This window comes from Armigeres subalbatus, chromosome 3, assembly GCF_024139115.2.
Source record: "Armigeres subalbatus isolate Guangzhou_Male chromosome 3, GZ_Asu_2, whole genome shotgun sequence".
NCBI lineage: Eukaryota > Metazoa > Arthropoda > Insecta > Diptera > Culicidae > Armigeres > Armigeres subalbatus.
The window spans coordinates 306,087,127-306,111,231 of NC_085141.1; the positions used below are offsets into that span (position 1 = coordinate 306,087,127).

A 24,105-nucleotide genomic window follows, 5' to 3' on the forward strand; every position below is an offset into this window, starting at 1 on the left:
TTCAAACTAATCAACGAAAAGTCTAGACCAACATTTGAAAAGGGCGTAACAGCCAAAAATTATTCCTTCTGATTCTTCGTCTACATATAAAGCTATGTATATGGACGAAAAATCAGAAGGAATAAATTTTGGCTGTTACGCCCTTTTCAAATGTTGGTCTAGAAGTCTGCAAAATATCGAACTGTGATCAAGAGGAACGGCACAAATTTGCCATGCCGAAATCCCCCACAAATACGACACATAGGGACACGGCAGGTATTTTCGTCTGTTCGTCATAGTCTCGAAAACCAATAAAAGAGACGCTTTTTTGTAAAACTCATACGTACCAAATCGTAAGCTCAGGAGAAACGTTCTGCTATAGTGGAGTTCTAGCAAATGTACGTTGCTTTCGTTGGTTTTAGCCCCTACGACGATGGACGGAAATACCTGCCGTGTCCCAAACGCTCTCAAAAAACATGCCGTTTTTCCTGTGAAATTTGCCATCTATTTCGGAGTTTCACTGCTTGGAAAACTTGCATCATTCCACTTGACCGTAATCACCCCATATTTAACAATTCCACAATGTTGCCCACTTTTCGCACCAGTTTTGTTAATGATTTAATTGAGGTTTCAATCCCGCGAAGATCCCACCTTTTACATTAAATTGTAGCCGCAACAAGCTACCTCGACCGAACGGCGAATTTTTGCAAAATGCGATGATTTTTACTCTTATCAGAATGTTGGGTTGGCGAATAACGTCAGATTCACAATTGTTTTTCTTGATATTTTGTTTTGAATTGTTGACATTTTGTTTTCATTATGATGCGTCGCGACGCGTCGCTTGAAAATCATATCATATACCCTTCCAATGATTAAATCAATTTTAATCATCAAAAAATTAAATAAAAAATAATCCTTGCAATGAGTGGATAGACCAAATATGGTTTTTGATTAAAGTTTAATTTATTTAGCTTTTTTTTATTTTATCCGGAGTAAAGATTCCCCCAAACACACGCGATGTGACAGTCGCGACGCGATTCTATCGCTTGGCGACAGCGATTCCGTCGCCGTTGGTATGGAAGCGTAAATAGAACATTGCCTGCAGCGACCCAACGATAGAATCGCGGCGACTAGTTGTCGCCGTCGCGGCGATGAAAACGCTTATGTCTGGGGGAGCCTTATGACTGAAAAGCGTCAGACCGCATCGTGCTTTCGTGCTGTGCGGTTCTATTTTCTCTCTTTGCGGAAGGAAGTTTTTAATACTACCCGAAGCTATTTTAATTTCAACAGTGCTTCTCTGCGCTATTTGTACCCACTGATCCCGTTACGATCTTTGCAAGGACCCGCGCCTTCGTTTTACGTTGGACTCGTTTGCGGAAGTAAAATTCCGGCAAGCGGTGGTAATCCTGCAGGGACACCGTTCTGGGAAAAAAACCTCTTAGAAGGTCACGTCTCCACGCTCAGCAATGAGCATTAATAAAAACAAGAGGAAGGGAGAGTCTCTGAATTCTCCACTTCCTTCAAAGAAACAAGGTTTCCAGACCGTCCTGCCAAAGCGCGGAAAAAATAGAAGGAAGCTGGAGAATTCAGATATTCCTTCTAACTCTAATATCGGAAATAATTCTTCCCCTATCGAACTGAGCAATCAGTTCGATTTGATTAATGATGATATTGAGCAAATCGAATCTACCTCTAGCCCAGGTGATTCGATTCATGCGAAAAAGCAAAGGATTCCGCCAATTGTGGTATCTGTTGCCGAGTTTTCTGGCTTTAGGAATGAGATTTTGAGTAACCTTCAGGGGATCAAGGTTTCATTTCAGATTGCTAGAAAGGGTGACTGTCGCGTTTTGCCGGGATCCTTTGACGATTGCAAACGTCTTCTTCAGTATTTAACTGAAAAGCGCCATAAATTTTTCACATACGACGACAAAACTGAGCGATTGTTCAAAGTCGTTTTGAAAGGTCTCCCTAGTGACGACAAATCACTGGATGAGATTAAAATTAAAATTTCTGAATTACTTGGATTTTCACCAGTCCAAGTAATTAAGATGAAAAAGAAATCTCGCTCTGGTACTTCCCAGAAGGGTATTTCTCAAGAATTTTATTTAGTTCACTTTAACAAAAATGAACTCAACCGTCTAAGACGATTCCACTAAAAGAGCTTTATATATTTTTCCGAAAAATGAACTAAATAATATGAAAAGTTTCGAAAAGGCCTGTATTATGTCCCATGTCCGTGTTACATGGGAACATTTCCGCAGGCCTGAAGGAAATTTCCAAATCCCCACTCAGTGCCGTAAGTGCCAAAAGTGGGGTCATGGAACCAAACATTGTCACATGGATGCTAAATGCATGATTTGTGGTGGAACCTCTCACGCCAAGGACGCATGTCCTGTGAGAGAAGATTCCAATCAATTTAAATGTGCAAATTGTGGGGGCAATCATAAATCCAATTTCTGGGAATGCCCTTCACGCAAAAAAGTTTTGAATTCCCTTGCAAAATTGATGACGGGAAATTCCAATCGGATCCCAGATTCGACGGGTAGAAATTTTTCAAACGCTCAAATTTCGAAACCAGTTACCGGTCGAGCAATTCATACCCACCACAATTCACTAACAAATTTTGCCGCTCGTCAACGGGTAGCAAGCACTTCAGCAATTTTTCCAATGTAGCTAAGTATGCAAACATCGCTGCTGGTAGACAAAATATTTCTTCTCAAAATGAGGTTTATACCCATGTCCCAACGGAAAATAATGGCAATGTTGCCGATTCAGGTAGCATGACTGCTTCCGATTTTGATTTTTTAACTGAACAATTGCATCACATGATTGATGCAATGTTCAAAGCAAATACCATACCAAAAGCTGTTCAGGTTGGTATAAAGTACACACAAAAAATTGTTATCGGACTCCGTTTCAATGGATCCAAATAATTGTGTGAAAGTTCTAAATTGGAATGCCCGCTCTCTAAAGGGTAAGGAAGATGAATTATTCAACTTCCTAACAGTTCATAATGTGCATATTGCCATTATAACAGAAACTTATTTAAAACCAGGACTCTCCATTAAAAGAGATCCAAATTATTTTAGCTACAGAAATGATCGTCTTGACAGCGCCTGTGGTGGGGTCGCCATTGTCATCAATAGACGTATCAAACATAAATTATTTTCTTCGTTTGAAACCAAAGTTTTTGAAACCTTGGGAGTTTCTGTTGAAACAAATTTTGGTCAATTTTCCTTCATTGCAGCCTATTTGCCTTTTCAATGCAATGGGCAGCAAAATAATTTGTTGAAAGCTGATCTTCAAATTCTGACTCGCAACAAATCAAAATTCTTCGTAATTGGTGACTTCAATGCCAAACACCGTTCATGGAATAATGCTCAAAGCAATTCCAACGGCAAAATTTTATTTGAAGATTGTTCTGCGGGATATTATACTATTCAATATCCCAATGGCTCAACTTGTTTTTCATCCACTCGAAATCCTTCGACAATTGATTTGGTTTTAACGGATTCAAGTCAGCTGTGTGGCCAATTGGTAACTCATGCTGACTTTGACTCTGATCACCTTCCTGTGACATTTGAAATCTCACAAGAAGCCATTTATAATCCAATCAGCTCTACTTTTAATTATCATAGAGCTGATTGAGATTTATATGAAACGTATATCGATAGGAATTTTAATGTTGATATTCCTCTCGATACCAAAAGTTATATTGATAATGCTCTCGTATCTTTGACAAATTTAATTGTCGAAACCAGAGGCATTGCAATTCCAAAATGTGAAATTAAATTCAACTCCATTATTATTGACGACGATCTTCAGCTACTGATCCGAGGCGAAGGCAATACCAAAGAACTCGCGATCCCGCGTTGAAAGTTATTTGGCGAGATTTGCAAAATGACATTAAAAAACGTTCCGCTATTCTGAGAAATACCAACTTTGAGAATAATGTCTCGAAGTTGGATCCCAGTTCGAAACCCTTTTGGAAATTAACGAAAATTCTTAAAAAACCTCAAAAGCCAATTCCAGCGCTTAAAGAGGGAAGTAAAATTTTATTAACAAATGGCGAAAAGGCTCAAAAACTTGCTCAGCAGTTCGAGAGTGCCCATAATTTTAGTCTAGGTCTCACTAGTCCAATTGAGGATCAGGTTACACGAAGCTTCGAAGACATTCTCAACCAAGATAATGTTTTTGACCCTTCGTTGGGAACTAATTTGGATGAAGTGAGATCTATTACTAGAAAATTTAAAAATATGAAAGCCCCGGGTGATGATGGCATTTTCTACATACTTATCAAAAAATTTCCTGAGAGCTCTTTGTCCTTTTTGGTTAATTTATTTAACAAATGTTTTCAATTGGCATACTTTCCCGATAAATGGAAAAACGCCAAAGTTGTTCCAATTTTGAAGCCGGACAAAAATCCAGCTGAGGCTTCTAGTTATCGCCCTATCAGTTTGCTTTCTTCAATAAGCAAACTGTTTGAAAAGATTATTTTAAATAGAATGATGGTTCATATTAATGACAATTCTATTTTTGCTGATGAGCAATTTGGTTTTCGCCATGGGCATTCAACCACTCATCAGTTATTAAGAGTTACGAACTTAATTCGGCTCAACAAATCTGAAGGATATTCGACTGGAGTTGCTCTTCTTGATATAGAGAAAGCATTTGACAGTGTTTGGCATGAAGGTTTGATTGTAAAATTGATGAATTTTAATTTTCCTCTGTACATTATTAAACTGATCCAAAATTATTTATCAGATCGCTCACTGCAGGTAAACTATCAGAATTCTAAATCTGATAGATTACCTGTAAGGGCTGGTGTCCCCCAAGGCAGCATACTGGGGCCCATTTTGTATAACATTTTTACTTCTGACTTACCTGATTTACCACCAGGGTGTCAAAAATCTTTGTTTGCAGATGACACGGGTCTCTCTGCCAAAGGGCGTAGCCTTCGTGTCATTTGTAGTAGATTGCAAAAAAGTTTGGATATTTTCTCAACTTATTTGCAAAAATGGAAAATTTCCCCGAATGCTTCCAAAACTCAGCTTATAATTTTCCCACATATCCTATCCACTTATAAACTATATCCACTTATAAACAGAAAATCAAAACGTTGTCTTAATAACAAACTTTTGATTTACAAACAAATTTTTAGACCAGCCATGTTGTATGCTGTGCCAATATGGACTAGTTGCTGCAATACCAGAAAGAAGGCACTTCAGAGGATTCAAAATAAAATTTTGAAAATGATTCTGAAGTTGCCTCCGTGGTATAGTACCAATGAACTTCATAGAATTTCTAATATTGAGACATTGCAACAAATATCCAACAAAATAATTTCCAATTTTAGACAAAAATCGTTGCAATCTTCTATTGCAACGATTAACTCCTTGTACCCTTAGTATAAAATAGGTTAAGATTAGTTTAAGTTGAAAACATTGTAATTCCTACATGGTTCAATTCAACCAGAGGAAAAATTCTAACTGCCAGAGGCAATTGAAATGTATTAATAATAACTAAAAAATAACATAGCAAATAAGGATGATAGTGTTAAGAAAACACGGAACACCTAGTCTAATGGAACGTACACACGGTCAAGCAGTTTGACCAACATTGACTCCACCTCTCGTTTATTCAAACATCCATCAAGTTTTGCCAACAGCGGCACGAACAATCAGTTTATTCGACCAACAATATCATACACGAACGACCGAAGCGCCAACTTGAACACCAACCATCAAAAAATATATGGGGGTTTGTGCAACTTCACTACAAATGTTCAAACATGTTCGGCGAACCTTGACTCCACCCCCGACAACTCAAACCAAAATCAAACCGTTTTAATTTTTTCCAACCGAGCCGCCAACTGTCAAATGGTTGTTCGAACAACTTCACACACGTTCAAACAAAGCAGCAACCGAAGCGTTTTCTTGGGGGCGGAGTCAATGTTCGTCAAACTGCTTGACTGGTGTGTACGTTGCATAAAATATGAATGTATGTATTAGATAATTAGCAAATAAAATTAGTTAAAAAAAAAAAAAAATCTCTCATTTCTTTACAACTTTGTTTAATATACATAGGGGAAATGACGGTTTTGGCAGGTTTTGTTTTATTATTGTCAGGGGGGTTTTCTATAACGAATTATGCTCAAATCTGGGCAAAAAAAAATTTTGCACGTCAAAGAATATTGTGGCCGAATTTCATAAAATTTTATTTCCCTCAGATGAATTTTTCCTAGATGATCAAAATTTTGAAATTCCATGCAAATTGTACGAAAAACCATTTCATCGAAAAGATTGAATTTTCATTTTCGAAGCATTTCAATTTCATCATGACGTTTTGACTCGTAAAAAGAAGAAGAAAACGAATATAAATTAGCAAAAATTGGGCTGTCTATTCCTGTGTGATGCGCGGTCGTACAAATTCCAACTTTGTTTATATATATATATATATATATATATATATATATATATATATATATATATATTAGACCTCTTCATGTTTTCAAAAAGTATCAAAACATCAATCGGTCAGCTCAGCATCACAATTCTTATGCTAAAATAAGTCTCCTGTCAAATTTCAGGGCTAATTCGGATAAACTTTCGAGGTGGCTCAAGTCGATTTAGTGTTTTTGGGCTATTTTCAATTTTGGAAAAAATCTAACAAGAGATATAAACGTCGAAAACCATCGCAACAACCTCTATACGAAAGCTTTAGGTGTGCTCTACAAGTCTTGTGAACATTGCGATTCGTTTCGTTCACGTTTTGTCCATGTTAAAGTGATTTTCAAGCTTTTAAGTGTACAAAAATACTGTTTCCCCCCAAAAGTCGTTGTTCTACAAAATTCTTGAGTTTATGACAAATGATTGCTAATTTATTATATTATTATTCCTCTTTTTTCCCTGGAAATTTGAGTAATATAATTGCCCATGTGCGATTTACCGTTAAAATCTTAAAATTCAGAAGCTGAACATTTGTAATTAATTTGCACGTTAGGATTTCTTCAAGCAAGTTGTTCGAACAAAACATAAATTAAATTTTATGATATTTGATGCTTACAACAAACGACTTCCAAATTTTGTTAAATTCATCATATGTCTGCATGCATTTAACATTGAGTGCATTGTAGTAACAAGTGAAATCGAAGCTTCTTTGTTCGAACAACTTGTTTGAAGAAATCTCAGCGTGCAAATTTATGACAAATGTTCTGCTTCTGATTTTTAAGAATTTAACGGTAAATCGCACATGGGCAATTATATTACTCAAATTTCCAGGGAAAAAAGAGGAATAATAATATAATAAATTAGCAATCATTTGTCATAAACTCAAGAATTTTGTAGAACAACGACTTTTGGGGGAAACAGTATTTTTATGCACTTAAAAGCTTGAAAATCACTTTAACATGGACAAAACGTGAACGAAACGAATCGCAATGTTCACAAGACTCGTAGAGCACACCAAAAGCTTCCGTATAGAGGTTGTTGCGATAGTTTTCGACGTTTATATCTCTTGTTAGATTTTTTCAAAAATTGAAAATAGCCCAAAAACACTAAATCGACTTGAGCCACCTCGAAATTTTGTCCGAATTAGCTGAAAATTTGACAGGAGACTTATTTTAGCATAAACATTGTGATTCTTGGCTGACCGGTTAAATTTTTGATACTTTTTGAAAACATGAAGAGGTCTAATATATATATATATATATATATATATATAGATAGATAGATTTCTACATTATTTTATTTGATCTCTATGTTTAGTATTATTTACTTTAAGGATCAAGGAAAATTGGGCAAAGAAAACAGCTTTCTGAATGATTCACCACCGGCGGTGAGTCGTCTGTCTCTTTCCGTCCTTCGTAAAATTGTGATTGTGCTAGTGCAAAACCGTGCAATATGACAAACAATCATTAAAAAAAATACGGATTTATGTGTGGTGTGTTGCCAATCTTCTTTTTCCCTTAAAGAAAGGAAGTTGTGGTAGTGTGTATGATTATTTTTGAGTGTTATTATCGAGTAAGAGCCAATGTCATAATTAAGTTGAGTATCAAAGAGTACAAATCTGGAGACCAACATTTCAAAAGGGCGTAACAGCCAAAAGTTATTCCTTTTGATTCTTCGTCTACATATATAGCAATATATGTGGACGAAGAATCTTAAGGAATAAATTTTGGCTCTTACGTCCTTTTCAAATGTTAGTCTACAATGTATTATGTAATTCTTGTAACACCATGGTCAAACATAGAATTTTTTGCATTATTGGCAGTTACTGCAAAGTGTCCAACAAAACTGTTGATGAAGTGAGTTTATCGTATCGTAAAATCAAGCCTATATTACCAATTTCCAAACGATGATGATTGATTCATATAGGGAGAATGACGGCTTTGGCAAGTTTTGTTCTATTATTGTCAGGGGTTTTTTATTACTGATTATGCTCAAATTTGGCCCAAACATTCTTTCAAGACAAAATTTTCAAAACGACTTATCTGCTTTTGTAAACAAAGATTCAAGCAACGATTTGACGAATCTGATAGCTCTCCCTCGCATACCAACACCACCAAAAGGTAGATGAAGGTTTCCGCTACCTGTTGATGGTGTTGGTTTGCGTGGGAGAGCTATCATATTCGTCAAATCGTCGTTTGAATCTTTGTTTACAAAAGCAGATAAGTCGTTTTGAAAATTTAGTCTTGCTTTGCATATCAAAGAATATTGTGGCCAAATTTCATAAAATTCGGTCGGCAAAAACCCCCTGACAATAATAGAACAAAACCTGCCAAAGCCGTCTGTTCCCCTAACTGTATTTTAATAGCAATCTCCAAATATTTTTGCAATCGTGACTCCACTATAGCAAAACTTACCTCCTAAGCTTACGATTTGGTACGGATGAGTTTGACAAAAAAGTGTCTCTTTTATTGGTTTTTGAGACTATGAAGAAAAGACAATAATGGCTGCCCTAATTCTACAGGTGGCTGCAAGGTCCAAGTAAACTGGATGTTGGTCACGCGAATAGGAGCGACAATAGCAATTTTATACTTTTGCATCAACTTCTCGCACGCAATCAAACATCTCACCGTGCATTGCAACAGAGACGTCTGCATTTACTTTGCATCTTTCGTCGCTCATAAAACCAACGCAATGATGCCTCTCTCACAAGAAGACAAGACATCAACTCCACCGAAAGCGACGAACTGTCTGACATCCATATTCACTATGGGGGTGGGTACTCACCTATTTTCCTCCTCGCCCTGATGTCGTTGCATCATCATCGAGTCGGTATTGGCACTTGGTTCGTTTCCCTTTACGTTCGAACTGCCACCCTTCGGATCCGCGTCCGGCGACTGCCCTTTGGCCCGCTGTTCGTTGTACTCGTTGGAAACCTTCTCCCCTTCCCCTACTCCGGCCACCCTCATCGTATGCGTTGCCGAAGCCGTTGTTACCGCTCCTATGGCTCCCTTCATCGATAAACCGTGGTCGGTTTCCTCGTGTTCTTGGGAACCTTCCTGCACTTTGCCCATCTGAGGCATCGAGTCGATCTTTTTCATTTCGCTACCATTCGACGACGGCCGGATATTGATAAACGACCGCGCGTGCACAATGCTTTTCATCGAGATGGAGCTGTTGTTCTTGCTCAGCATACCGCGACGCTGCGGTTTGGTACTGCCCGGTTTCTCCTTGATACTTCCGTCCGAACCGAACTCGCCATCCGCTCCTGTGGGTGTTCCAGGTTTTGCCGACATGTTTTTCACCGACGCTGACTTCAATCGGCCCATACCGGTACCGGGTCGGGAATCTCTGCCCCCGGAATCATCGGCGTCCTGCGGCTTACGAGTTGCGCTCTTCATACTGAGTAAACTAAGCAAGGATCCTTTGCTATGCAATTTCTTACTGAGTGTGGGCGTCGGTTTGGTAGATCTTTTTCCACTATCTGTGGGTGCTTCATTCGTGGAATCATGAGTGTTTTTTGTCGATTCCACATCAGACTTGTGGCCGCCACCACTACCAGGGGTATCCGCGGCAGCTGCTGATGAACTGCCAACCTTCGATGCCATCGCTTCAATCTGATGAAGACTAGTCTTCGATTCGGAACGTTTCCCATGGAGAGACCCCTTCGAGTCGCTCTTTTTTCCCAGCTTTAGAATAGACTTACTGCTGTCACTCTTCTTCAAGGACTTTTCCGAGTCCCGTTTTTCTATCACTTTTTCCGTAGCAGATTTCGCCCCAGTCTTTTGCTTTAATTCTCCTCTACTATCAGCCTTCTTAAGCAGATTTTCTGTTGATTGTCGGGTTTTCTTGTCTCCCTTAAGCATTTTACCATTTCGATCTCCTGCTTTTGCATTCTTCTCATACAATCGATTCATTTTTTTAATGCTATCTACATTCAAAGCGCTAGTTGAGCTGCTTCGCCTTAGTTGTTTTCCCTTCGGCCCAGATGCTGATTTTGGAGTTGTTTTGGCACCTGCCTTTGCACTTTTCTCCGCAGCTCGTTGACTAATCCTTTCACTAGCTTTTCCGCTTTTGACTCCACCTGCTGTCCTACTCCCGGTACCCGGTTTTGCACTTTTTTCGCCGCCTTTCTTCGCACTTACCACTCGGCTGACCTTTGTCGGTTCCTTCGTCGTTCCTTTTTTGCTTCCGCCTCTGAGGCTCGAAGCGAGATTCAACGCACCCCTCAACATACCTCGTTTCGGTTTCTCATCTTCCTCGTAATAGTCGTCGTAGTCATCTTTAGCTCCGCCTTTTTTCGACTTTGTTTTCGTCGGCACACTTTTTTTCTTTGGGGTTTTCTTCTTTGGACTGTCCTTCTTATCTTTCACACGATTTCCTTCCGAGTCTTTTCGTCGACCATCACGTTTAACGTCCGGTTTCGGTTGGGCTGGCTCTTCTTTGGCTTTCTTCTCCTCTTCCTGGTCAGACTTTTTGCCGTAATCGATAATGGCTTTGGCCAGATTGAATCCCCTCCGCTTGGGAGGTTCTGGACGCTCTTTGCTATCCTCACGCTTGGCGTCTCCTACAGCTACTGCCGCTATGGCTGCCCCCATTGCTGCACCGACAGACGCCAAACCACCCTTCTCCGCCCTCGTAGGTGATACGCTCTTGCCTTTCAATCGTCCTGGGGATAATAAACCGCGTATGTTGAACACTGGCGTCCGTAAGTAGCTGGCCTTCTCTTTCGTTGGTGAGCTTTCTTTCTCCAAGTCGATTTGCGAATTTTCCATAGAGCTTTTGTCTGGCACGGGAGAAAGCGTTGGTCGTACTGAAAAAGGTCTGTAGAACATTTTCAGGTTCCGAAGTTGATGTTCTGGAATGTCGATCGTGTCGGTTGTTTCGGTCATCGTTGTTGACGATTGTCCGTCGTCGTACACTCCGGTAACTGCTAGTTTGGCACTTTTGTCATTATTTGGTTGTTTCGTAGGGGATGGAGTTTCTCGGTTTAATATGCCAAGAACTCCCCTCTGCTTTCGGTTGGGGTTTGGAACGTTGATGGTGGCTGTTTTACTCTTAGACTTTTTGCCGGCTCCAGCACTCTTTTTAGAAACTGATTTTCTCCGCTTCCCCAACGACTTTGGGGAAACCTGTGAAGTGGTACTGAATCGACGTTGGTATGATAGAAAAGGGTCATCCGACGTGAGATTCAGCTGATGACCTCGGCTGTTTAGGAAGGCACTATTTCCAACAGAGCTGGCCGACATTATTCGTGGGCCGACCATCTGTTGTTTGGCTGAGTATGGCAGGAACAGTCCCGACGAGGTGTCGAACGAGTTCGACTTGGGCAGACTTTCGTTAATGATTGTAAATGAAGGCTTCTTGTGTTGGCGTCCTTCGGGAACCCTAAAACGAAAAGCTTTATAGTATCGACCTTCGTTATATAAATATGTCGTGCTGTTCTCACCTGAAATTAGACCCGGTGGTGATCTTATCCGTGAGAATAGGTTTCGTTGCATCGAGTTTGTGATAGCGCAACATTCGTTCGTACACGCTCATGGCATCTGCTGAATTGGTAACATCCGAACCTCCTAAATAGATTGCGGATCCATCATACGAACGGGGCTCCATCATTCCGTGACCCAGGATGGTAAAAGTGGATGGTTTCAGCTTGTCGACCACCTCATACCCACTGAAGGTTGACGGGGCATACAAGTTGTCACTCATCGAATTACGACGAGCTTTCAGTGCAGCTGCCCGAGGATTTTGGAAGACACCATTCTCGATCGTACGATTCAGGTTGTTGTTGGTGAACTGTTGGACATCGACCACTGCTTGTGACGTTTTAGGAATTAGACTATCATTGTACTCGTACTCTGAGAAGTTTATCCAATCGTTGTGCTTCAACAGATCCATGTCCTGTAGAATAGGTCTGAAAAAGAAGCAGAGGAAATGATTCATTATTGAAAAATAGAATACCATGAATTTTGCAAAAAAAAAAACAAATTTCAACACGCCGACGGCATAAACAAGGATTGAAACCCGAACCACTCAAAATCCAATCGAATACCAATCCTAATCCAAATCAAACACAAAAAATAATTAAGGCTGAATGAGCTAGCCTTTGAACCGAAGAAAACTATTTTTGGCCATATAAGCGCTTTACCAATCTACTATGTTTTTCGGGAATCCAATCCAAATCCAATTCAAATCCAATCCAAATACAATCCAAATCCAATCCAAATCCAATCCAAATCCAATACAAATCCAAATCCAATCCAAATCAAATCCAAATCCAATACAAATCCAATCCAAATCCAATCCAAATCCAATCCAAATCCAATCCAAATCCAATCCAAATCCAATCCAAATCCAAATCCAATCCAAATCCAATCCAAATCCAATCCAATCCAATCCAAATCCAATCCAAATCCAATCCAATACAATCCAAATCCAATCCAAATCCAATCCAAATCCAATCCAAACCAATCAAACCAATCCAAATCCAATCCAAACCAATCCAAACCAATCCAAACCAATCCAAACCAATCCAAACCAATCCAAACCAATCAAACCAATCCAAACCAATCAAATCCAATCCAAACCAATCCAAACCAATCCAAACCAATCAAACCAATCCAAATCAAACCAAATCCAATCCAAACCAATCCAAACCAATCCAAACCAATCCAAACCAATCCGAGTCCAATCCAAATCAAACCAAACCAATCCGAATCCAACCAAACCAATCCAAACCAATCCAAACCAATACAACCAAACCAATACAAATCCAAACCAATCCAAATGCAATCCAAATCCAATCCAAACCAATACAAACCAATCCAAACCAATCCAAACCAATTCAAACCAAACCAATCCAATCCAAACCAATCCAAACCAATCCAAACCAATCCAAACCAATCCAAACCAATCCAAACCAACCAAACCAATCCAAACCAATCCAAACCAACCAAACCAATCCAAACCAATCCAAACCAACCAAACCAAACCAAATCCAAACCAACCAACCAAACCAATCCAACCAATCCAAACCAATCCAAACCAATCCAAACCAATCCAAACCAATCCAAACCAATCCAAACCAATCCAAACCAATCCAAACCAATCCAAACCAATCCAAACCAATCCAAACCAATCCAAACCAATCCAAACCAATCCAAACCAATCCAAACCAATCCAAACCAATCCAAACCAATCCAAACCAATCCAAACCAATCAAACCAATCCAAACCAATCCAAACCAATCCAAATCCAATCCAAACCAATCCAAACCAATCCAAACCAATCCAAACCAATCCAAACCAATCCAAACCAATCCAAACCAATCCAAACCAATCCAAACCAATCCAAACCAATCCAAACCAATCCAAACCAATCCAAACCAATCCAAACCAATCCAAACCAATCCAAATCCAAACCAATCCAAACCAACCAAACCAATCCAAACCAATCCAAACCAATCCAAACCAATCCAAACCAATCCAAACCAATCCAAACCAATCCAAACCAATCCAAACCAATCCAAACCAATCCAAACCAATCCAAACCAATCCAAACCAACCAAACCAATCCAAACCAATCCAAACCAATCCAAACCAACCAAACCAATCCAAACCAATCCAAACCAATCCAAACCAATCCAAACCAATCCAAACCAATCCAAACCAATCCAAACCAATCCAAACCAATCAAACCAATCCAAACCAATCCAAACCAACCAAACCAATCCAAACCAATCCAAACCAATCCAAACCAATCCAAATCCAATCCAAACCAATCCAAATCCAATCCAAACCAATCCAACCAATCCAAACCAACCAAACCAATCCAAACCAATCCAAACCAATCCAAACCAAACCAAACCAAACCAAATCCAAACCAAACCAAACCAAATCCAACCAAACCAATCCAAACCAATCCAAACCAATCCAAACCAATCCAAACCAAACCAACCAATCCAAACCAATCCAAACCAATCCAAACCAATCCAAACCAATCCAAACCAATCCAAACCAATCCAAACCAACCAAACCAATCCAAACCAATCCAAACCAATCCAAACCAATCCAAACCAATCCAAACCAATCCAAACCAATCCAAACCAATCCAAACCAATCCAAACCAATCCAAACCAATCCAAACCAATCCAAACCAATCCAAACCAATCCAAACCAATCCAAACCAATCCAAACCAATCCAAACCAATCCAAACCAACCAAACCAATCCAAACCAATCCAAACCAATCCAAACCAATCCAAACCAATCCAAACCAATCCAAACCAATCCAATCCAAATCCAACCAATCCAAACCAATCCAAACCAATCCAAACCAATCCAAACCAATCCAAACCAATCCAAACCAATCAAACCAATCCAAACCAATCCAAACCAATCCAAACCAATCCAAACCAATCCAAACCAATCCAAACCAATCCAAACCAATCCAAACCAATCCAAACCAATCCAAACCAATCCAAACCAATCCAAACCAATCCAAACCAATCCAAACCAATCCAAACCAATCCAAACCAATCCAAACCAATCCAAACCAATCCAAACCAATCCAAACCAATCCAAACCAATCCAAACCAATCCAAACCAACCAAACCAATCCAAACCAATCCAAACCAACCAAAACCAATCCAAACCAATCCAAACCAATCCAAACCAATCCAAACCAATCCAAACCAATCCAAACCAATCCAACCAATCCAAACCAATCCAAACCAACCAAACCAATCCAAACCAACCAAACCAATCCAAACCAAATCCAAACCAATCCAAACCAATCCAAACCAATCCAAACCAATCCAAACCAATCCAACCAATCCAAACCAATCCAAACCAATCCAAACCAATCCAAATCCAATCCAAACCAATCCAAACCAATCCAAACCAATCCAAACCAATCCAAACCAATCCAAACCAATCCAAACCAATCCAAACCAATCCAAACCAATCCAAACCAACCAAACCAATCCAAACCAATCCAAACCAATCCAAACCAATCCAAACCAATCCAAACCAATCCAAACCAATCCAAACCAATCCAAACCAATCCAAACCAATCCAAACCAATCCAAACCAATCCAAACCAACCAAACCAATCCAAACCAATCCAAACCAATCCAAACCAATCCAAACCAATCCAAACCAATCCAAACCAATCAAACCAATCCAAACCAATCCAAACCAATCCAAACCAATCCAAATCCAATCCAAACCAATCCAAACCAATCCAAACCAATCCAAACCAATCCAAACCAATCCAAACCAATCCAAACCAATCCAAACCAATCCAAACCAATCCAAACCAATCCAAACCAATCCAAACCAATCCAACCAATCCAAACCAATCCAAACCAATCCAAACCAATCCAAACCAATCCAAACCAATCCAAACCAATCCAAACCAATCCAAACCAATCCAAACCAATCCAAACCAATCCAAACCAATCCAAACCAATCCAAACCAATCCAAACCAATCCAAACCAATCCAAACCAACCAAACCAATCCAAACCAATCCAAACCAATCCAAACCAATCCAAACCAATCAAACCAATCCAAACCAATCCAAACCAATCCAAACCAATCCAAACCAATCCAAACCAACCAAACCAATCCAAACCAATCCAAACCAATCCAAACCAATCCAAACCAATCCAAACCAATCCAAACCAATCCAAACCAATCCAAACCAACCAAACCAATCCAAACCAACCAAACCAATCCAAACCAATCCAAACCAATCCAAACCAATCCAAACCAATCCAAACCAATCCAAACCAATCCAAACCAATCCAAACCAATCCAAACCAATCCAAACCAATCCAAACCAATCCAACCAATCCAATCCAAACCAATCCAAACCAATCCAAACCAATCCAAACCAATCCAAACCAACCAAACCAATCCAAACCAATCCAAACCAATCCAAACCAATCCCAAACCAATCCAAATCCAATCCAAACCAATCCAAACCAATCCAAACCAACCAAACCAACCAAACCAACCAAACCAATCCAACCAATCCAAACCAAACCAATCCAAACCAATCCAAACCAATCCAAACCAATCCAAACCAATCAAACCAAATCCAACCAAACCAATCCAAACCAATCCAAACCAATCCAAACCAATCCAAACCAATCCAAACCAAACCAAACCAATCCAAACCAATCCAAACCAATCCAAACCAATCCAAACCAATCCAAACCAATCCAAACCAATCCAAACCAATCCAAACCAATCCAAATCCAATCCAAACCAATCCAAACCAATCCAAACCAACCAAACCAATCCAAACCAATCCAAACCAATCCAAACCAATCCAAACCAATCCAAACCAATCCAAACCAATCCAAACCAATCCAAACCAATCCAAACCAATCCAAACCAATCCAAACCAATCCAAACCAATCCAAACCAATCCAAACCAATCCAAACCAATCCAAACCAATCCAAACCAATCCAAACCAATCCAAACCAATCCAAACCAACCAACCAATCCAAACCAATCCAAACCAATCCAAACCAATCCAAACCAATCCAAACCAATCCAAACCAATCCAAACCAATCCAAACCAATCCAAACCAATCCAAATCCAATCCAAATCCAGTCCAATCCAAAACCAATCCAATCCAATCCAATCCAATCCAATCCAATCCAAATCCAATCCAAATCCAATCCAAATCCAATCCAAATCCAATCCAAATCCAATCCAAAACCAATCCAAATCCAATCCAAATCCAATCCAAATCCAATCCAAATCCAATCCAAATCCAATCCAAATCCAATCCAAATCCAATCCAAATCCAATCCAAATCCAATCCAAATCCAATCCAAATCCAATCCAAATCCAATCCAAATCCAATCCAAATCCAATCCAAATTCAATTCAAAAACTCATTGAACTGCTCAACAATCAAAGATATATCTTCAACTCACCGATACGAAAATTCAGTTTTTGGAACTGAATAACTGATAGTTGATTTCATTTTCGATGCCAACCGTCGTTTTGCTTAGTGACCGACTTTTTCCCAGCCCAGAAATCTAAATCTATTGGTAAACAAGCGAATCGGCGGCGCTTTTCTTCCTTCATTCTTCCTCAAGAAACTTCCCCAACAAAAATGCCTACTCTCAGTCAGTCTTATGACAAGGCAGTTGGCGCTGTTGATCCTACTCGTCATTGGTGGTGGCCGCCTAACCAAAGCAAAAGTCCGAAGTACACCACCAGGTTCTCATTCAACTAGATGACCAGTGTGGCGTTAGTAAAAAAGGAGGTCGACGGTGATTAAAGGATATCTAAGGTAACATTTTTTCCATGTCTCCCCTTCTCCACTACAGCTGCTATGCCTCCGTGCGTTCGTCCAGTTTTCACGCAACCACACAACACAATTTTCATTCGGTTTATGCAAATGAGCAAATGAGCAAATACTTAATTTGAAATATGCCGTTCCCAACATTTGTCGTTTTCTTTGTATGTTTACATCTGTTTTCATAATTTACCGACTGAATTTTCCCAAATTTATCGTATGTCTCGCTCGATTTCGATTATCTATCATATATAAGACACGATGCCGGTGAAATCCATATCTTAAAGCATCTATTTTGCCCAGCAGCATTAAATTGTTAAATAGCATTGTTTATACATCTTACTTGTTCGCCATTTTGATTAAAACATGGTTTAATTTCGAAACATTGAATGTTTAAGTAGCGGATGTTTATTATTATAAATATAATCATGAAAAAACAATGTTAAAATACATTAATCGTGTTTATAATAAGAAATTTCATAGAAAAACATTAGCTGTACGCTCAATTTTGTCACATCTAATAGGCGTATTTTGAGATTATTTTCAAATAAATGAACTTTAGAGAAAAAATTTCAACCATTTTATGTACGCATGCATTGAAGGAAGGGATAAATATTGAAATGCATTAAAAACAACCGAGCCAACAATTAAATTTCCTTTGGAATTTTTGAATATATTCATCTAATCCATGCTGTACGCTCAATTTTGAGAGTGACTGTAAAAAAAATCATTAGTTATGATTAAAATTACTCCAATTCGTCAATTTTTCTAGTTTCTGAATTTTTATTTTATTTCTAAAAGAGTGACTATAGAGATTTTATAACAACCTTTATCTAATCACTTAAAAAACAATCCACACGAGAAAACTGTTCGTCTAATTTTATAAAATTGCTTAATTCTTCCATGTTGCTTATTTTTCTAAATTGTCTTATTTGTTCAGATTAATCCATTGGCGTAAAAAGGTGGGTTTTGAAAAGGTCAATTAAAACAAGTTGCAAAAAATATTAAATGAAATAGATCTACGGTACTAGTGCAATAAAGTAGGGGAGGTGGTTCAGTTGTGGGCACCCCCACGTATCTTTTGACAGACAGCAGATACTGTTATTCTGACATCTTTCATTCATTTGCTATCGAAACACGATGTTTTGTGCAGAATACCGAACTAGATAGACACCTCTACTTTGAACTATAAACAAATAAATTCTTCGCGTGCTAGCGAAGACGGTGATGCCAAAGTCTACCCAGACTGAGGCTCAAGTATTCGCGGGCACGTCGGGGGTGACTGCTCCAACGGAGCGGACACTCAAACGGGGGAAACAGTCTCCAGGGGATGAGCTCTCTGAGGGCCGCTCCAAAACGCAGAGGGTTACTACACCGAAAAAGGGTAGTGGGGCTGGGAAGCTGAACCCCGGCCAGGTACCTCCAAAACCGGGGGACCTGGACCTGGGACCTGGGAAGGACCTGGAAAGTTCCGTCCACCCAGGAAAGACGGTGGTAAGGGGTTACGGCAGGCTGAGAGATCTCAGCCGCCAAAGACCAGGTAAATGGAGAGGGATGACGCCTCCTGGGTCCTGGTCAAGAACAAGAGGAAATCAAAGACGTCAAGGGCTGAAAAGAAGGCCCAGGCGAATGAGGGTAGCAAGAAGTCTAGGGTAGGCGCCAATCGCTCCAGGGGCGATGCCATAGTCATCAAGACGGACGCGGCTAAGTACTTGGACGTCTTGAAGGCGATGAGGAGTGCAAGCTCGGTGAACCAAATGTTTCCAATTTGAGTGAAGCCAGTCGATTGAATAAAATTCTTGCGAGGTCCAAGGATTTCCAAGTTGGCGAAATTCGCAAGCCAAATGGCGACTACACTTCTTCTGAAGAAGAATCGTTAGAGCACTTATTTGATACGCACTTCCCTGGATGTGTCGATATAACATCTTCGGATGATCCTGATGTCTTTTCATGTAGCTATGGGTCTTGGGCTCAAGCACGTAGAATCATAAATACTGAATCGATTCAATGGGCACTTAACAGTTTTGCTCCTTACAAATCTCCAGGGGAGGATGGGATTTATCCCGTTCTACTTCAGAGAGGTTTTGAACATATCAAACATGTTTTGAAAAAGCTTTTAGTATGCAGTTTTGCTACTGGGTATATTCCCATATCCTGGCGGGATGTCACTGTAAAGTTTATCCCAAAAGGAGGACGTGCTTCGTATGAAGAAGCAAAGAGTTTTAGACCCATCAGTCTGACCTCATTTCTTCTGAAATGCTTAGAACGTATTATCGATCATCACATTCGTGATGACTGTTTGGCAAACATGCCTCTTCATGTTAATCAACATGCTTACCAATCTGGAAAGTCCACCGTGACTCTTCTACACAAGGTTGTGTACGATATCGAGAAAGCATTCGCTCAAAAGCAATCGTGCTTGGGTGCTTTCTTAGATATTGAAGGTGCTTTTGACAACGTGTCTTTCGATGCAATATTGGAAGCCGCACGTTGTCATGGGCTACCTAATATTATTACCAAATGGATTCACCAGATGCTTAAAAACCGACATCTCTACTCGACATTACGTCAAGCAGCGATTAGGAAATTAAGTGTCTGCGGATGCCCTCAAGGGGGAGTATTATCTCCACTTTTGTGGAATCTCGTTGCAGATACGCTATTGAGGTTACTCAATAATGGCGGTTTTCGTACCTATGGATTTGCCGACGACTATCTTACATTGATAGTGGGTGTGTGCATTACTACCTTATTCGACCTGATGCAAAATGCGCTTCAGGTAGTTGAAAGTTGGTGTCGCCAAAATGGCCTTTCGGTCAATCCGAATAAAACATCTATTGTTCTTTTCACGGAAAAACGTAATCGTAATGGTATTCGTCCATTACATCTTTTTGGTTCTGAAATCGATGTAACTGATCAAGTAAAGTATGTGGGTCTAATTTTGGATTGAAAGCTTTCCTGGACACCTAACATTGAGTTCAGAATCAAAAAGGCGTGTATGGCTTTCGGTCAATGCCGACGAACCTTTGGTAAAACTTGGGGTCTTAAACCCAAATATATCAAATGGATTTACACAACAGTTGTACGACCAATTTTGGCTTATGGATGTCTTGTGTGGTGGCAAAAGGGGGAAGTGAGCACAATTCAGTCTAAATTATGCCATCTTCAAAGGATGTGCCTAATGGCAATGACTGGTGCGTTCTCTTCAACTCCCACGGCTGCTCTCGAAGTTCTCTTCGACGTGGCCCCACTACACATACATCTCAAACAAGAAGCATTTTCTTGTACTTACCGACTATGGGTACTCGGTTTTATGGAAGAGAATTCTGTAAACTTCGTTGTTACCGCTTATGGTTAATTGGGACAAAATTTTCCTTGCTCCAAGTGATCTCACACACGTTAGTAGTTTTCCTTATAGGACATTTTCAACACAATTCCCCTCGCGGGATGAGTGGACATCTGGCTATTTAGAGAGAAGTATGTCGGACAGCATTGTTTGTTACACTGACGGCTCCCTCCTCGAAGGTAGAGCAGGTGCATGCGTCTATTCGCGTGAGCTGAGATTGGAACACACTCACTGGGTACACACTGCACTGTCTTTCAAGCGGAAATATTTGCCATCATGTGTGGAGTGCAATCTGCACTGCAGCAACGCATTATGGGCAAAGTAATATACTTCTGTTCAGATAGCCAAGCAGCTATTAAAGCTCTCGCCTCGGCCAACTCAAGGTCGAAGTTAGTAATCGCATGTCGAACTCAAATTGAGGAACTGAATTCAGTAAATACTTTACACCTTATATGGGTACCTGGCCATTCTTCCATAGCTGGAAACGAATTGGCTGATGAGTTAGCTCGTAATGGAGCATCGCATGACTTTAGTGGTCCTGAGCCAGCTATTCCAATATCCAAGTGTTGGGTGAAGCTTTTGATCAACTCCTGGGCTGTCACTCAGCACAAATGGCATTGGAGTAGTCTGGATTCATGTCATCAAACAAAATTGTACATCCGGGAGCCATCTCCAGTAGTAGCAAGCTATTTAGCTAATCTGTCTAAACAGAATTGCAGTGTCTTAGTCAAGGCCTTGACAGGTCACTGCCGACTGAACTATCACATGGCAAATATTCAACGCGTTGAATCATCTGTTTGTGATAGTTGTGAATCCGATTATGGAACTTCTTATCATCTAATATGTAACTGCCCACTGCCCAGTCTATGCACAATTGCGCTTCCAAATATTTGGTAAACACTTACTTAGTGAAATTGACTTCAGACACCTGAACCTTCAGAGTATTTTGTTGTTCATAACCCGTTGTGGTAAGGAGCTATAAGCTCTTTTACACATATGTGTTGTATACCTTCTTCAAGGGCCCTTTTCCAAACATTCCCTTTGTTCTCCCGTCCACATTCCTTTCCTTTTTGTTCACTTCATTTTCCGTCAGGTGTGTGATGAAAAAGGCTGTGAAGGCGATGGCACAAATCTCCCAAATTGAGGTGAACGTGCCCCTGGAGCCGACGTTCTGATACTTGATACCTAGTTCCGTCCTGAGCTACAAGTCCCTGGCCTCCTGCACCGCAAGGCAATATGGATGCGGCCGAAATGGTGACTCCGGTGACGAACGAAGAGTTACTCGCGGTGGCCAAATCCCTGGTAACGAACAAAGCTCCAAGGCCTGATGGAGTTCAGAACAGCGATCTCAAGGCAGCAATCATAGCGAACCCGAACATGTTCAGGATAGTTATGCAAAGATGCCTAGATGAGTGTAGATTCCCTGAAAGATGGAAAAGACAGAAACTGGTGTTGTTGCCGAAGGCCGGGAAGCCGCCGGGCGACCCATCGGCGCATAGACCAATCTGTCTTATAGACACGACGGGCAAGTTGCTAGAGAGGATCATCCTCAACAGGCTGACCCCGTACTCAGAGGGTACGAACGGCCTGTCAAGCAATCAGTTCGGTTTTCGCAAGGGTAAGTCCACGTTGGACGCTATTAACTCGGTGGTAAAGACCGCCGAGATAGCGATCCAACAAAAAAGGCGAGGTATTCGATACTGTGCGTTAGTGACACTTGATGTGAAGAACGTATTCAACAGCGCAAGCTGGGATGCCATCGCGCTCTCGTTACACCGGCACGCGGTGAGCCCCGTATGCCCTGAATGCCCAGGTGTTGACGAAACTGCAGAGCACATACTGTTCGTATGTCCTCGTTTCGACGTCGAAAGAAGAGCTATGCTAGACGTTTGCGGTCGGGACACAACCCCGGATACCCTTATCCAGTTTCGACTGCAACCACTCAGATTGCCTGCAGCTTGCAGAGAATCTGGCGCGCCGAGCAGCAGTCGACAAGCATAACTAACTTGTGATTGGTTAGTTAGAGCGAAAACAGGCTGAGCGCGGGGAAGTGAAAGAGAGGTTTGCACATGTCGAGGTAAGAGTGTCGCAGCGGGTGGCACCCGCAATCGCCACCACGAGGCATGGCAGAAGAGTGAACGCATAGGTGTTAGTATGGACTGCACATGCCGAGATAGGAGGGTCGTAGCGTAGAACTGTTGGTACGTATCGCTATCGATACCCTCGAGCAGCACAAGTCAGGCAAATCTGTGTCAGGTGTCAGGGTGTGTCAGAGGGTGTGTTAGAGAGAGCACCCAAATAAGACTCATATGGGATGAGTACCTGTGTGAGCGTGAATGAACGAGTACATTAAGTACTGCCTATCCCCCAGAAGTAATGCTGGGAGGCAGTTCCTGGGGGAACCAGGGTATTAGTAGAGAGGGTAACTCAAGTAACCTTCCGTTGCTTGGGTGGGTTTAGTGGGTCCGGCGTTCCGTCAACCCCACTCCCTGAGTGATAATTTCAGGTGTCTGTTTGCAGATTTGCCTTCATCCCTCTATAAAAAAAACACAAACACACATACACGTGAAAAGCCAGCGGGAGAAGAGGAAGAAGCAGAAGGAGAATCTGGAAAAAAAAGAAGAAGAAACAAGAAAAACGTCAAGGGTGATGCCTGATCATAAAAGCGTGCGATAAAACGTTGTACGTAGCGATCCTAAAGAAGGTGAGAGAGGACTCGGAGCTAAAAGACTTGGGTGAGAAAGTGGTGAGAACTAGGCGTACCCAGATGGGGGATCCTACGATCAAGACCTCGGCCATCCGGGAGCTCATTGCCAATTCATTGGGCAGTGACGGTAACGTAAGAACTCTAACGCAAGAAGCAGTGGTCGAGTGCAGAGACCTGGATGAGATCATGACGGAAGATGAATTGAGGGATGCACTGGCCTCACAATGTAAGCTGGGAGAAGTGCAAATGACGATTTGACTGAGGAGAGCGTACGGTGGTTCACAAGTAGCAGCAATTCGATTGCCAGCA

General features: G+C 40.8%; 1 protein-coding gene across 4 annotated transcripts in view; it reads right to left on the reverse strand.

Moving 5' to 3' along the window:
• Positions 1 to 24,105, reverse strand: part of LOC134225122 (protein stum) — a 231,097-nt gene that overhangs the window by 82,645 nt on the left and 124,347 nt on the right. For all 4 annotated transcript variants that reach the window (XM_062704922.1, XM_062704921.1, XM_062704920.1 and 1 more), the window contains 2 exons: positions 11,875 to 12,339; positions 9,213 to 11,813 (listed from right to left, as the gene is read on the reverse strand). In XM_062704922.1, the coding sequence (XP_062560906.1) occupies positions 9,213 to 11,813; positions 11,875 to 12,339 (3,066 nt within the window). The remainder of the gene's footprint in view (positions 1 to 9,212; positions 11,814 to 11,874; positions 12,340 to 24,105) is intronic.